The 14,921-nt window shown below is 42.4% G+C and overlaps 1 protein-coding gene across 1 annotated transcript in view; it reads left to right on the top strand.

Annotated features, from left to right (window-relative positions):
• Positions 1–14,921, top strand: part of LOC126195053 (tubulin beta chain-like) — a 95,505-nt gene that overhangs the window by 74,960 nt on the left and 5,624 nt on the right. Inside the window, exons 4-6 of the mRNA XM_049933500.1 lie at positions 3,626–3,752; positions 11,001–11,200; positions 13,119–13,371. Of these exons, the coding sequence (XP_049789457.1) occupies positions 3,626–3,752; positions 11,001–11,200; positions 13,119–13,371 (580 nt within the window). The remainder of the gene's footprint in view (positions 1–3,625; positions 3,753–11,000; positions 11,201–13,118; positions 13,372–14,921) is intronic.

The raw sequence follows: 14,921 nt of genomic DNA, 5'->3' as shown, positions 1-14,921 counted from the left end.
AGGATCGACCAGGTACTGAATGGTTTATGCAAGATGGAGCCCGACTACATCGAACCGAACAAGTGTTTCGCTTTCTTGAGGAATACTTCGGGAATCGAGTCATTGCTTTGGAATATCCCAAATTTACTGGTGCAGGCATAGATTGGCCTCCATATTCGCCGGATTTGACTCCCTGTGACTTTTTTTGTGGGGCACAGTGAAAGACATGGTCTACCAGAAGCATCCCGCCACGCTGGACGAGCTTGAATCGGCGATCTCTGTGGCATGTGAATCCATTTCGGTTGAGACACTTAGAAATGATTGCGAATTTCATTCTTTGTTTGCGCCACCTCTGTAGTGCCAATGGTGAACATTTTGAAAACATTGTGATGTGATTGTTTGCCAATTATGTTTTCATACGATTATTTCACTTACGTATGCTGACAGGAGCTGTACAGCGTACAGCGCCATCTGTTAGCAGCTTGTGTAACTATTATTTCAAACTGCTGTATAAACTTCTTACAGCTTTCACAATAAACATACCGTTTACTGCATTCCTCTATCGATCTTTGTTTTCGAGATATTTAATTTTGAAATCAGAGAGCCTTTTTCTGGACACCATGTAGTATCGGACTCTATCGAGATTGTTCTTTACAGACAGCCAGACAGCTCAAGGTAATAAATGTGGCTTGATACGTGTCTGAAAATCAGCTGCCGCACTCGTATGTGTAGATTCCTCTCTTACTGCATCATTACCGAACGGTCACTCTACAGTGGCGGCTCCCGACGTCTCGGCTGCTCCTTGGTAATGACTGTGACTGAGACTTAAATTGCAACTGCCAACACTGACGCTTATATAACGCTTTTTCAAACTCTTGGAGGAGTCTCTCTAGCATTGTTGCCTCCCTTGCTGTTACTGGTGGTCCTTTTAATGACCGAAATCTTTCCAGAAGTTATTCAAACCTCAAATAATGTGGAAACAGCCCACCAGAGTTAGCACTACCTCGTTCTGTCCTCTTTTACATACAAATCTGATGTTCTAAGGCAGTGGCCATGGCACTCCATTCGCTTCTGCATGTGGGAATAGTTAAGTTTGCCCCCACTTCTCGGCCCCAGCCATCGTGTCTTCCCAGCTGTATGCCTATGTGTGGTGTTCAACAGTACTACTTACTCAAGTTTCCTTTATTTTCATAGATTCCAATGCACTTCTTAGATTACATTAATGAACCTTGACAGCCACATCAGTTCTCACTTATTTGTTAGATATATACCAATCTTTCTTCTCTACAGTTTCTGCCCTCTATATTTAATATGATAGTATAAACGATAAAGTCAAAAGTTCGTAATTTTGGGCGGACGCCTCTATAGACAGTGTAGGCTGCCAATATCTCCTGCACTATGACGATGGATTCCCTCCGAAGTGTGGCATCGATCCTATCGTTGCCAAAGCGACGGACAGTAGAGTGGCAAAGGGGCCAGCCATATTGCGCCGCTGCCATGACAGCAGCTTCCATAGGGCCTGGACTAGGCAACAGATAACATCGTAGCAGAGAGGACAGCCATGTTGGGCCGCTACCATGGCAATGGCGTCCATAGTACCTAGACTACAGGGCTCTGTATATACGATTACAGATAGACACAAACTTGTTAATTATTAAATAATAGAAATAGGATATGTAGGAGCACAAAGTAAATAGAATACAGACAGGAAATTGTTTCCTTCCCCTATAGTATATTACGAATGAAGATAAGGTAACATACTAACGTTCTCTTATAAGTTTGACGTCGAAAAGTTTTTCCACATACTTGTTATGTTTATTTATATAACAGTGATTTTTAAAATGAACATGGCTTCTTTAAATTGCAAACTTAACACATTGTAATTATACTTCAATTTTTAAGCCTAGACGTCTACCATTGGTCACCGCTGGAGACGTTGCTTAAGCTCACGTGCTCATCATAGCTTGCTATATAAACCCAGGAATAAGGTAAATTCTTTAGTTTCCTGCCACACCTTGGTAGACGTGACGCTACCGGCAGTCGACCAGTGGGTAAAACATTTACGTAACCCACTCTAATAAGGTAGTTATTAGTTTTGTCTAAGATATATATTGTAATTTCACAGTATGTTCGCCTTTAAGATGGCCCCTGTGATGGACTGAAACCGGTCGGCACTAAATAAATAGAAAACGCGGTTAAGACTGTTTTCTTAATACTAAACCGTCAAATCTTGTTTCCTCCTCTTTGAATTCTATCATTATTACCATCGTTCACCCATCACACCTTGTTAGGCCGTTTCTGCGTTTTTCTTCGTGTATTACTATAGCATGTTTTCCAGAATTCACGAGCTACAATTTAGCTTCGTCTTACTTAATATTGTTTCGAATATTGGACTGAATTGGGCAAATTAATTTATAGCCCTTCCAAGTTCCCTATTTAATTTCTTAGATAACGAACCTTTTGTCGTTCACTGTTGTATAAAACTATCTCTGACTTCTTGCCGCGTCAGTTGAGGTTGAAACCTCGAGCTTTCGACGTTAGCCTCCATTGTCTTCGTCAGGAGCAACTGACTGTCAAAACTGCTACCATGGCGGCCTCATATACCTCAAAGATGACTGCTGATAGGCCGCTAATTACGTCAAGAAGGGCGAGAGATATTGTCGCAATATTTACGCTATGGCGGGTTCTATGGCACCACCAGCGCAGACGTTGACACCATCTGCGACAGCATGACGTAATTACCGACCAATCAGAAGCAGTCTTTCCGCTGTATAAGGCCACCACGGCAGCAGTTTTGATAGTCATTTGCTCCTGACGAAGACTATAGAGATAATCGAAAGGTGGAGGTTTTACCCTGAGTTGAGGCAGCAAGAAGTCGGAGAATGTTTTATATAATGTTGTTCGTGATACTCGGTTTTTCCTTTCAACACATGTATACTGCATAAATTTAATTCTGCTTCAATTCTTCGGCCCATTTCTTGCGCGAGGTGTCTCGCTGGACCTGTTGCGTAAGTGTTAAAGTTATTGTAAAATTACAGCTAGTCGAAAGATGCTGACATACGAGAGCCCGTATGGAAGCTGATAGTCAGTCGATCGCTTCTCACGCGCACCATTCCTGAACGGGACAGAAAGTAATAGTACCCTCTGTCACACGCTTGACCTGCAAAGTGTGGTCGGAGGTACGTATCACGGGCACCGCGCAATGTTAGGATTGAAAAATAGTGAGATATAATCAGTCCTTGCGCAGTGGTGCCTTCCTTTCAGCGAAAAAGTGGTTACTATGCGATCAGGTCCAGATGATTATGCAACGTCAACCGCCCCATAGGCGTGCGTCATTTGGATGTGGTACGAAGAGAATTTGGTCAGCACACCGCTCCAAGTCGCTATCAGCTTTCCAGAGGTTGGAGCAGCTACTTCCCATTCAAACAGCTTCTCAACCGACATCAAGAGGACATGTACAACCCATTCTATTCTCCCGCAAAGGAAAAGCCAGTGGCAGTAACGGGAACCGAAGCCGATTCCTCCAGATGAGTCATTGTGCTACCTGCTCTGCTTCAAATGCGGACGGTCTATTCCACGTGAACACAAAAAGCTTGTTGTATCCTGAGTACCGGCATTGACCGAATGGGTCGTGTTTGTGTTGCAGATTCCAGCTGACTCATTCCCTGGGCGGTGGGACAGGTTCCGGCATGGGCACACTTCTCATCTCGAAGATCAGGGAAGAGTACCCAGATCGCATCATGAACACGTACTCCGTGATGCCGTCGCCGAAGGTGAGTAATCAAACCCTCTACTTTGCTGGTCAGAAATGAGCCTACTCTTCGTCCTCCGAACTTAAAGATCTTGTGAATAAAAATCTCTCGGTGTACATGCCGCGTCAATTCAGGATAAAACTCAAAGCTTTCGACCACTACCTCCATGCTCTTCGTCAGGGCTAAAACTGACTGTCATAAACTATTTTTTTTTCTTTACTGTGATTTCATTCCCCTGCCCCATATGGGCAGGGGAGGGCTGTCAGCGGCACAATCCGCCGCTCTTCAGCCGAGTGACACGACAACTAAAACAAGAATAAAATGATACATACATAAGGAGATAAAAAAGGGGAACATAACTGAGTAAGGGGAGAAAATGGAGGTAAAAATACTGACATGTAGACGTTCATGGGGATGTCGTAAACTAGTGAGGCTCCCACTTTTATATGAAAAGGATGGCTTCTGGTTGGCTGGAATACGTCATAACAGCGATATGGCGCGTAGTGAAATGGTGCCCTCTACTTTCATAGATGTAGTTTCTATCCCGCGTTGCTTGCAGCGCAATACCTTGAATCAGGAGGTAAAGTGCGGTAAGTTTTCCTCTGCGATTTTTCTTTATCCAGTACACTCTTCCAGGTGTTGCTAAGTGCATATCCGTTGTCTCGGTTAAAGTTACTATCGCTAAGTCTAATTTCGACTGCTTCCCGGATCACAGAGTCCCAGTAACACCTGGAAGAGTGCACTGGATAAAGAAAAATCGCAGAGGGAAACTTCCTGCACTTCACCTCCTGATTCAAGGGATGGCGCTGCAATGAACGTGGGATAGAAACTACATTTATGGAAGTAGAGGGCACCACTTCACTAAGCGCCATATCGCTGTTGCTATGACGTATTCCAGCCAATCAGAAGCCGTCCTTAGCATATAAAAGTGGGAGCCTCGCTAGTTTACGACAGTCAGTTTTAGCCCTGACGACGACCATGGAGGTAGTGGTAGACAGCTTGGAGTTTTATCCTGAATTGACGCGGCATGTACACAGAGATTTTTATTCAAGAAATAAGTCGTGAAAGACTTCGTAGCCATATTAAAGATCTTGTGAACGTTCGGTAGCTTACATAATCAGTTTTGCTATCGGTTTACATTTTAATCACGTAATTTTCAAAGACTAACTTCAGTGTTCATCTTACAATAAGCACTGCTAGTCCACTGCTATGTAATAACATTCTAAACGATTACTGTCGTAGATGTCCCAATTTTTGCAACAAGATGATGCAATGAGATAGGTTACAAAATCTTCGTTCGAATGGTCTTGAACACTACTTGTCAGTGTGGTATGTGTATGGGATAAGTTTGATACAGAAAATTGATAAGATCCAAAGAAGAGCAGCACATTTAGTTACAGGTTCATTTAGTAAGCGCGATAGCTGTACGGACATCGCAAACTCTCGTGACAGGCGTTACAAGAGATGCTTGCTGCATTGCAGTGTAGCTTAGCGTTAAATTTCAGAGAGTATAAGTTCCTAGAAGAGTCAACCAACATATTGCTTCCTGCTACGTGTGTGGTAGTTACCACTTTCGCTACTTCAGCCAGTGTACGTGGAGAGCTATTTACCGTATTGGTACTCAAACTTTATGAGAATGATGTTCAGACAGTACGCTCTATTGTTTGCGTTGTTAGTGGTATGTGTCAAGACTTCTCGTTAAACGCCGGCGCTGGTACAGCGACATAAGGCTGAAACACATGCATCAATGTGCATCACAGTTGTTGACTATCAACATGGGTCCGGGCAGTGTGAACAGGGCTTACTCGTAAAGCTGTTTCTATCAAAACAACAGAAATAGTGCTGCTACTCTTAGAGTATCTACGCATTAAAGGAATGCGGAGGGGGACCTTTCTTCGCTCAGGGGTTGAAGAATTGGCGATTTCGGAATTGCGCCTTTAAGTTATTGTTGCCATGGCTGAGAATGGTGGACGCAGTGTGCAATCTTCAGCAGTGCACGGGCTGTGTCACGGCAGCTGAACACCCCACGGTCCACCGTTGTTTCCAGCAGCAGAAGAGCAATCTCTAGTGCCGTTGCAGTCTGTCGTGTGTGAAGATGTTGCTGAATGTGACTACCGTTTTTCGTCTGGAACTTAAACATGGTACGGCAATCAACAAATCGCACCCCGGCAAGGACAGTGACTCAACTTAAAAATACACTATCTGAGATAAATCGACTTCAATAATTCCATAAAACTGAAATAGTATAAGCGTCCTTTAAATTTGAAGTAAATAATTTTGGAAGTACACTCCCTTAGTCTATACCACAGTAATGTGGACATGTATTTTGTTATCATCAAATGTGATGTGATATGAGATAATTATTTAATTCTTTGAGTTCTGACTTTCCTTGATTTTCAAAGACTATTTTGTTTTTAACACAGTTCTTGTATATTTTTGTGACTTTTCCATCCCACATTATACAATAGATCTTCCTACGTACTTTAATATTACATGACATTCAAAATTCCATCCGACAAAATTAGTACTTAAGTTAAAAAATGAAAAAGTAGTTGAAGTTGTATTAGAAACATACAAAATAAAAAATTGTAATTTAGGAAAATTAATACATCTTAATAAGGAACAACAATTACGCATTATGTAAGGAACACAATTTACTATAACATAGACCCGTAAATGGGCTTCTATAATGTAGTGATACTTTTCGCCGAGAAAAGGGATTTAGTATAAACTTTCTTTGTAGCAGATTTTTCTTCTTCTTGGACGATGCAAAGCGCGAAATTTTGTAATATTTACAACAGTTGTAGTCAGCAATACCTGTTCCTTCAGTCATGTGTGGATGGGTTTAGGACATTGTAATGTAAGATAGTCACTGTATAAACACAGACATTGTAATAATGGAATATGTTAATAATTCAATTCAATTTATATATGAAAAGTTCGACCACTCAGAATGTGCCACTCTGCTTGAATGACCCAAGCACTCCTGGCAGTAGCAACGCTTAAGTGACACTGCTCCTGCCGTGGTGCATCATGAACTAGCCTACAACAAATCTGGCAACTGCCCTGAAGTGGACAAATTGCAAGATAGAGATGTGACCTTTTTCGTTCACGCTGGAGCACTTCACACGTATTTTTTCGTGCCAAAAATTAAAGTCTTTTTTTGACGTGTATCACTTTCCTTGCCAGGGTGCTAAATATTACCCTGTTATGTGGAAATTAAAATGTTCCTTCGTTATTTTTCTTCCGCGTATCCATATAAATGTTGCTATGAAGTTTCATTGTCTTAAACAGCACTCCATTTTCACGGGACCTCCTAAAGTAGCAAAAGTCGATGGAAGTATAATTAGAGAGATCAGAGCTCCCATTACGGCGTACCAAGTCGTTCTTGCATCGCGCTATTAGCGACAGATACAGAGAAGGGAGGAAGTGATAACCAGTCATGCTTGCGAAATATAGATGGAGACGCAGAAAGACATTGGTGCGAGAGATACACATGCCAGGAGCTTCAGCTTATGTAAAATATGTCCAGCTCTTACTTCATCACCTCCACAAAAGCTGATCAGTGGAAATTGCACACAGTCCATAGGTGACACCTCGCGTTACTAGTAGATATTCCTTTCATTTATCGTGGAACCTTGCTGCTCTCGAAATATTCTAACGTACCTTCACTTCATATCATTTTCACTTGTTCGTTGCTAGTTCAACACAAGTAAAAATTGGTTACGCAAATCGGAGAAACCACAACAGGAACTGATAACCTGTAATGATAACGGAGATCCGCATTGCGGTATGCGTAGGTCTACTTCCGCATTTGTCGTTGCACCATCGGATTCTCCTTCCCACGGAAGTTAAACCGCATCCTGTCGTGTACGGTAGTGTGCGCAAAATCTGTGGTTATTTTGCCGCAGCGTCACGGATCGCACGTTGGCGTGCTGGCACATCCAATTTAACAGATGAGCCGTCCTCGCAGGTCGGCGGGAACTTACTGACAGCTACACAAAACAAAAGTCAAATTACATTTATACAAGGTATTCGAAAATTCCCGTACAAACTTCTAGGACTTGAGAAATGAGTACATAGCATTCTGAATAGGACCCAAAGCCTGGAAACCGTAAAACATGGTGCGGGGTGGTTACGTCGGATCGGCTGAAGTCTATCCTACCTTTCTGACCTGGTTAGAGCCTCGTTCACGTGTCTGTCAATGTTAGAACAAAATGAATTAGTACACGTTTGTACAATACTCCTGCATGATCCTTCTGAATGGCGTCGCTCACATTAATTGAACTGTTCGTCGCCTTTATCAAGATCTTTCTCCACAACGTCCGACGCCATCGCATACCCTTTTCACCACAATTATGCAACAGCTAGGAAAAGGAAGAAAGTACAGGAAATATTGCAAAAATTCCCAGCACAGAAATCGACCATCCAAAATGCACGAAGATTTGTTCAGCTCTGCGGGATATTGAGCCTTAAAATGATGTGAACACAGTTTACAAAGAAACCACTAACACAGATTAAATCCCACATCAGTTAATTCCATGTAGTAATCTCTCATTCAAACCACAGAGAACCTATGAACGTCCAAATCAGAAAGATGGACTCACATCATTTCATGACAAAAATGAAATTAAGTTTAAGACCTCAGATGTTCATTGGAAAGAAGACATGAATCACCAAATTTGATACTAGCAGGATCCAACCATCTGTTAAGGAAGAACGAGACAAGCACTCAAGTAATTTGCAAAAACTTAAAAGCAAATTCATCTAAACAGCTCAACCACTAATTCTTACGCAGAACGGAAAACACCACCCGTGGTGGAATGACGAATATGAATATTCCACTCAATCTCAAAAGAAACAAAGATATTACTGTGAGAACTTCAAAACTAATCTCAGAATATAAACTAGAAAGTTTCTTCAGAAAAGAAATTCGACAACTGGCTCCAAACAATAAAGGAAACTGCGAGGAACTGCTTCACTGCCCAAAAACAACACGAAGAAAAAAGAACCTGAAGACATTAATCCCAATTAATTACTGTCAAATGAAGAACAAACAGCCAGAGATGAAAACGCAAAAAACAAAGCATCGAGTGAAGACTGAATCGTAGCATAAATCATCAAACCAGTACGCTCAAACATCTTATAAAAAAAAAAAATCATGCAAGACATTTGGCAAACGGAACACTTTTCAAAAAAACTGGAAAAAGGCATTAACTCGTACAGTACACATGGAGATCCACAGAAAAGATATAAATAATTACAGGGAGGTACACAGAACAGACAAATCATTAGTGAAATCTCACCAGTATCAGTAGCATACAAAGTTATGCTCTTATCAATAGAGCACAGAAACTACAACCAAACAGTGTGTTCGTACCACAAAATTAGTAGATCTGTTGATTTCGAAAAAGCCTATGACTCAGTTGACCGAGAATCACTCTTCCAGGTATTAAAAGAAAAAGATACAGATTTGAAACAGCTAGTGATCATAATGCACGGATACAAAGTCAAAGATTAAATTTATGGGAGAAATCTCAGTAAGATAGGAATAAAACAAGGAAATGGGCTGTCTCCATTCCTTTAAACTATGTTCTTGAGAAAGTGATACAAAAATGCCGCAAACAGAAATCAATCCTCAAAATTGACCAATCACTTTAGGGAGAGGAAAGTTATATATATGTTGTCTAGCATTTGCAAACGATTTAGCGGTATTAACTCGGGACATTAAATTAGCCCAAAGACAAACCGAACTCTTGAAGTAAAAAATTGCAGAATGTCTGTCCCTAGCTATCTTTTGAAAGGACTGAGTATATGACCCGCAACAAAGAAGCATAAATATTCGTAGAGACAAAAAACGGCAAAATTAAGAGTTTCACAATCTATCTCGGTGCAACGGTTCAGGAAAATTGATCTAACCAAAACCAAACGAAAAATATTTAGAACGAAATATCTCCAAAAACACAAAATTAAGACACTGCAAATCAGTAATTAAACCTGAATGCGTCTATGGGTCAGGAACACTTACTCTGATCTGGAAAAAATATATTGAGACCATTGAGAAATAGGAACCCAAATCGTAAGAAACTCCAAGCCCAAAAACTTATAGACGAATAATACAGACGCAAAAGCAATTAGGAAATCAAACAATACACACATTGATAGTGATATGAAAAAAAACGCAAGTTACAGTTCTATGGACACATTAAAAGAATGAACTCATTGATTTACAAAACAAGTAGATTTTTTGACAATCGGAGCAAAGCCGAAAAGACTGATGAACTTGTTGGCGAGATCGAAACTGACCCGAAATCGGCAAGAATTACTCCAGAAGATATCCAGAACCGAGAAATTTTCAGATCCAAAATTCACAAATCGCAAGCTGTCAAAGAGGAAAATCCGAAAGAGACTGGGACAACATGGTCTGAAGAAAAAAAAGACCACAGGAAGAGAATGTGCGAAATAGTGGCACAAAGGAAGGCAGATGCCAGTCTGCGAGTACTTTGCGTAGTCCTAATGGATTTATAGTAAATAATAACAATAGTGATAAATAATAGGAATAGTGGAAGTGTAATAATAATGGATTGAATGGAAGGTCATTTGAGAAGACTAAAGGAAATATAGATAAAGAAAAGGCCGGATCTTCGATGACTAATGGAGCCCTGACGACGGAAACTGAAAAACAAGTCTTTTGCTGCGCAGGAATAAGCTATGAGAACTCAAAAGGCCAGAATAAAGGAATCTGCAGAGGGCCCAAAAGGTAGACTTTGCAAAGAAGCCGAGGAAACAACTGATCATATCTAGAGCTGTTTCAAAAAGATTGCCGAGAGTGATTAGGCAGAGGCACAATGACGTGGTACGAATGATCCAGTGAAACTTAGGCCAAAATTACTATCTGCTGGTCGCAAGCCAAAGGAAACTATCGAAAACGATCATACCAAATTGCTGTGGGACTTAAGATTTCAGACACATCGAATGCTGGAATATAACATCCAGCGATTGAGAAAGTGTGGATAATTGACAGTCATCACCAGTGATAGCAAAATCGAAGAGACAATTTAAAAAATTTTCATAAGCCTTGATCCAGCAGCGGGCAACTGAGCAACGATCGGTGATTACAGGGTGGGACCACTGAATATCGGATGCTCGGACGAGCGTAAAGTCAAATGCAGCTGCTTCCAGTTTCATTGATACCGGCTTCAATATGTATGTCATAATGTGTATAACGTATTCAGCTGGTAATGTAGCTACGTGCTGTTCCTGTTGCAGGTGTCAGATACTGTGGTGGAACCGTACAACGCGACCCTGTCGGTGCATCAGCTGGTGGAGAACACAGACGAAACTTACTGCATAGACAACGAGGCGCTCTACGACATCTGCTTCCGGACGCTGAAGCTGCCAAACCCCAGCTACAGCGATCTCAACCATCTCGTTTCGCTCACCATGTCTGGAGTCACAACGTGTCTCAGGTACGTCTCTTAACAGAGAGGGGGAAATGTGCATGGTTAATTGTTCTCTCATGTATAGATATTGTCGATATTGATAGCGTATTGTCGATGTATGAATACAGGGTTGTTGAGATAATTGGTTCAAATGGCTCTGAGCACTATGGGACTCAACATCTATAGTCATCAGTCCCCTAACTTAGAACTACTTAAACCTAACCAACCTAAGGACATCACACGACACCCAGTCATCACGAGGCAGAGAAAATCCCTGACCCCGCCGGGAATCGAACCCGGGAACCCAGACGCGGGAAGCGAGAACGCTACCGCACGACCACGAGCTGCGGACTGTTAATTGTATTACTATTTATAGTGGCATATGTTCCTCACATTCAACAGGAGCACCATTTGCGTCCCAACACAATTACCATCTCCTTGGTGTGCGGGAGAGACATTCCGGAGCATTTGTGGTATTATACTTGCAGCAGCTGGTCCAATATGGTGTCGAAGCGCTGCGAATGAGCTGATACGGTGTCTGCGAAACAAATATCACTCAATAAATCCCCAGTCCTCCAAGTATTTGGGTATGAGGTAGGGAGAACGTGGCGCCCAGATCTTGGATCCGTCGCGCCTAGTCCATCTTCCAAGAAAACCGCCCGTCTTTGGCATAACGGCATCGTGCTCTGCCCTGTTGCAACATTATACACACACTCGTCCTGCTTAATTTGTGATAAAAGAAACTGTTAAAGCGTATCCGGATACATTTGGCCATTGCTGAATTTTCCGCCGAAGAAGAACGGCCCAGAGATTTCTTGGTGAAAATTTCAATCCAAACATTAACTTTGGGGGACTTACGTTCGAATCCAGGTGCTCCAGTGATGGTACGTGAGCCCAGATGATGCAGCTACATCGACTAACTGTTTCATAAGTCGATAATGTTGCCTCGCCACTGAATGGCATTTGGTTGACGACGTTGAGATTTTCATATACTTCAAGCTAATCCTCACACATGTTGATAGGACCTGTCAAATCCCCGTCATGTAACTAATGGAAAATCTGCAGGTGGCCCAACGATCATGGAATGTTATGATGTTTTCAATTGAGATAATGGGTGGACTTCACTGGGCTCGTTCTTAACGGTAGCAGTGCTTACTAATTGTTGCCTTATCACTAGGTTCAGATATAAGGTACCAATGATGTAACCTCGTTCGAATTTCATCATACAAAAACCAGTGCAACCTCCACGTCACAATGGCTGTCCTCCACTGCACAGTTTACATCAGCTTATTCAGATAATGGCAGAACACATGTTTAGCGCTGCCATTAAGCTAATTCATCATTTTCAACAACAACTTTTACGTCTGCAATGCACTAGCGCGTACCAGGTGGTCAAAATTAAAGTGCAACTACTTCAGATCTCCAGTGTGGGCTGTAATTATCGTATGGAGCGAAAATTGAAGGCATTATAATGCGCTAATGCGGAACCGATCTACATTGGAAAAAAATTAATTTTAATTTTGGCCACCAGGTACAAATTCGGCGCTACGAATGCGAGAAAGATTTACAGAAATGTTTCTTATGTGATGAATTGGGAACGGCATGTTGCCCAAAAAGGTCAAACAAGTGAGAAAGGTATAATATCGAATTTAATATTCACCGCCATTTCTCTACAGCGCTACACTTGCACCTGGTGGCCAAAATTGGAACTGATTTTTTCCCCAGCTTAAATCGGTTCCCCGCTAACGTATTAGCATATCTGCCAAATTTTGCTACTTTAAAATTACAGCTCTGTGAGTGGTTTCACTTTAAGGAAACCACCCACTACATCTTACAGCTACACAACCGTTTTCTGCAAAAATATACATTTCTAGACACTTCGTACGTATGTTGTTTCTTACAAAATGTCGTTTCTTACTGGATTACATCGTTGCCACTTGTACAGGTTCCCTGGGCAGCTGAACGCGGACCTGCGTAAGCTGGCGGTGAACATGGTGCCGTTCCCGCGCCTTCACTTCTTCATGCCGGGCTTCGCACCACTGACGTCGCGCGGTTCACAGCAGTACCGCGCGCTCACAGTGCCAGAACTCACGCAGCAGATGTTCGACGCTAAGAACATGATGGCCGCCTGCGATCCCAGGCACGGCCGATATCTAACCGTCGCCGCCGTCTTCCGTGGGCGCATGTCCATGAAAGAGGTACGTTACGTCCCATCACCTGTATGTTTGTATGTATGTTAACCGGGGACCTAGAAACGACGGAGAGGCTCCGTCCCCGCTGCAGCCGCAGTGGTCCACAACCCTACGACGACTACCGCAGTCCACTTCACCCCTCCGCCGCCACACACCGAACCCAGGGTTATTGTGCGGTTCGGCCCCCAGGGAACGTCTCACACCAGACGAGTGTAACCCCAAATGTTTCCGTGGTAGAGTAATGGTGGTGTACGCGTACGTGGAGAACTTGTTTGCGCAGCAATCGCTGACATAGTGTAACTGAGGCGGAATAAGGGGAACCAGCCCGCATTCGCAGAGGCAGATGGAAAACCACCTAAAAACCATCCAGACTGGTTGGTTCACCGGACCTCGACACAAATCCGCCTGGCGGATTCGTGCAGGGGACCAGGCGCTCCTTTCCCGGAAAACCGTGCGTTAGACCGCACCTGTATGTCAACGAATGATAACGTTAACAGATCTGATACCTTTTGAAGTAGCAGGCCAATATAGTGAAGAAAAGACGCCAGACAAAATGCCTACAATTTGCGCGTAACACAATGCAGTGCTAGCCTGCGTTCTAGCGTAGCTCTGGGCCCCAGGTAATGTGCCTTCTAAGCTTCCATTCCCACTGTCCAATATTTCATGGACATTGTGTCGAAACATTTAACTGCAGGTATTGGAAATTTTAGTTGGAGGGCAGATCTCACATATACAAGGACACAGGAGACATTAAGAGTTAAGAGTGTCTGCTTGTAACCCTTCCAATGTCCCTGTTTAGATTTCGTCGTCGTCGTCGTCGTCGTCGTTGTTGTTGTCTTCAGTCCAGACACTGGTTTGATGCAGCTCTCCATGCTACTCTATTCTGTGCAAGCTTAATCATCTCGAGAGTAACTAATGCAACCTACATCCTTTTGAATCTGCTTAGTGTATTTATCTCCTGGTCTCCCTCTACGATTTTTACCCTCCACGCTTCCCTCCAAAACTAAATTTGTGATCCCTTGATGCCTGAGAATGTGTCCTACCAACCGATCTCTTCTTCTAGTTAAGTTGTGCCACAAATTCCACTTCTCTCCAATTCCATTCAGTACCTCATTAGTTAGGTGATCTACCCATCTAATCGTCAGTATTCTTCTGTAGCATCACATTACTAAAGCCTCTATTCTCTTCTTGCCTGAACTATTTGTCGTCCATGTTTCACTTTCAGACAAGGCTACACTCCATAAAATTTCTTTCAGAAAAGACTTCCTGACACTTAAAAATCTATATTCGATGTAAACAAATATTTATTCTTCAAAAACGTTTTTCTTGCCATTGGCAGTCTACATTTTACATCCTCTCTACTTCGACCATCATCAGTTATTTTACTTCCCAAACAGCAAAACTCATCTATTACTTTGTGCCTCATTTCCTAATCTAATTCCTTCAGCGTCACATGACTTAATTCGACTACATTCCATTATCCTCGTTTTGCTGTTGTTGTTCATGTTCTAGCCTCCTTTAAAGACACTGTCCATTCCGTTCAGTTGCCCTCCCAG

This window comes from Schistocerca nitens, chromosome 7, assembly GCF_023898315.1.
Source record: "Schistocerca nitens isolate TAMUIC-IGC-003100 chromosome 7, iqSchNite1.1, whole genome shotgun sequence".
Lineage (NCBI taxonomy): Eukaryota > Metazoa > Arthropoda > Insecta > Orthoptera > Acrididae > Schistocerca > Schistocerca nitens.
This window is presented reverse-complemented; position numbering and strand designations above follow the sequence as displayed.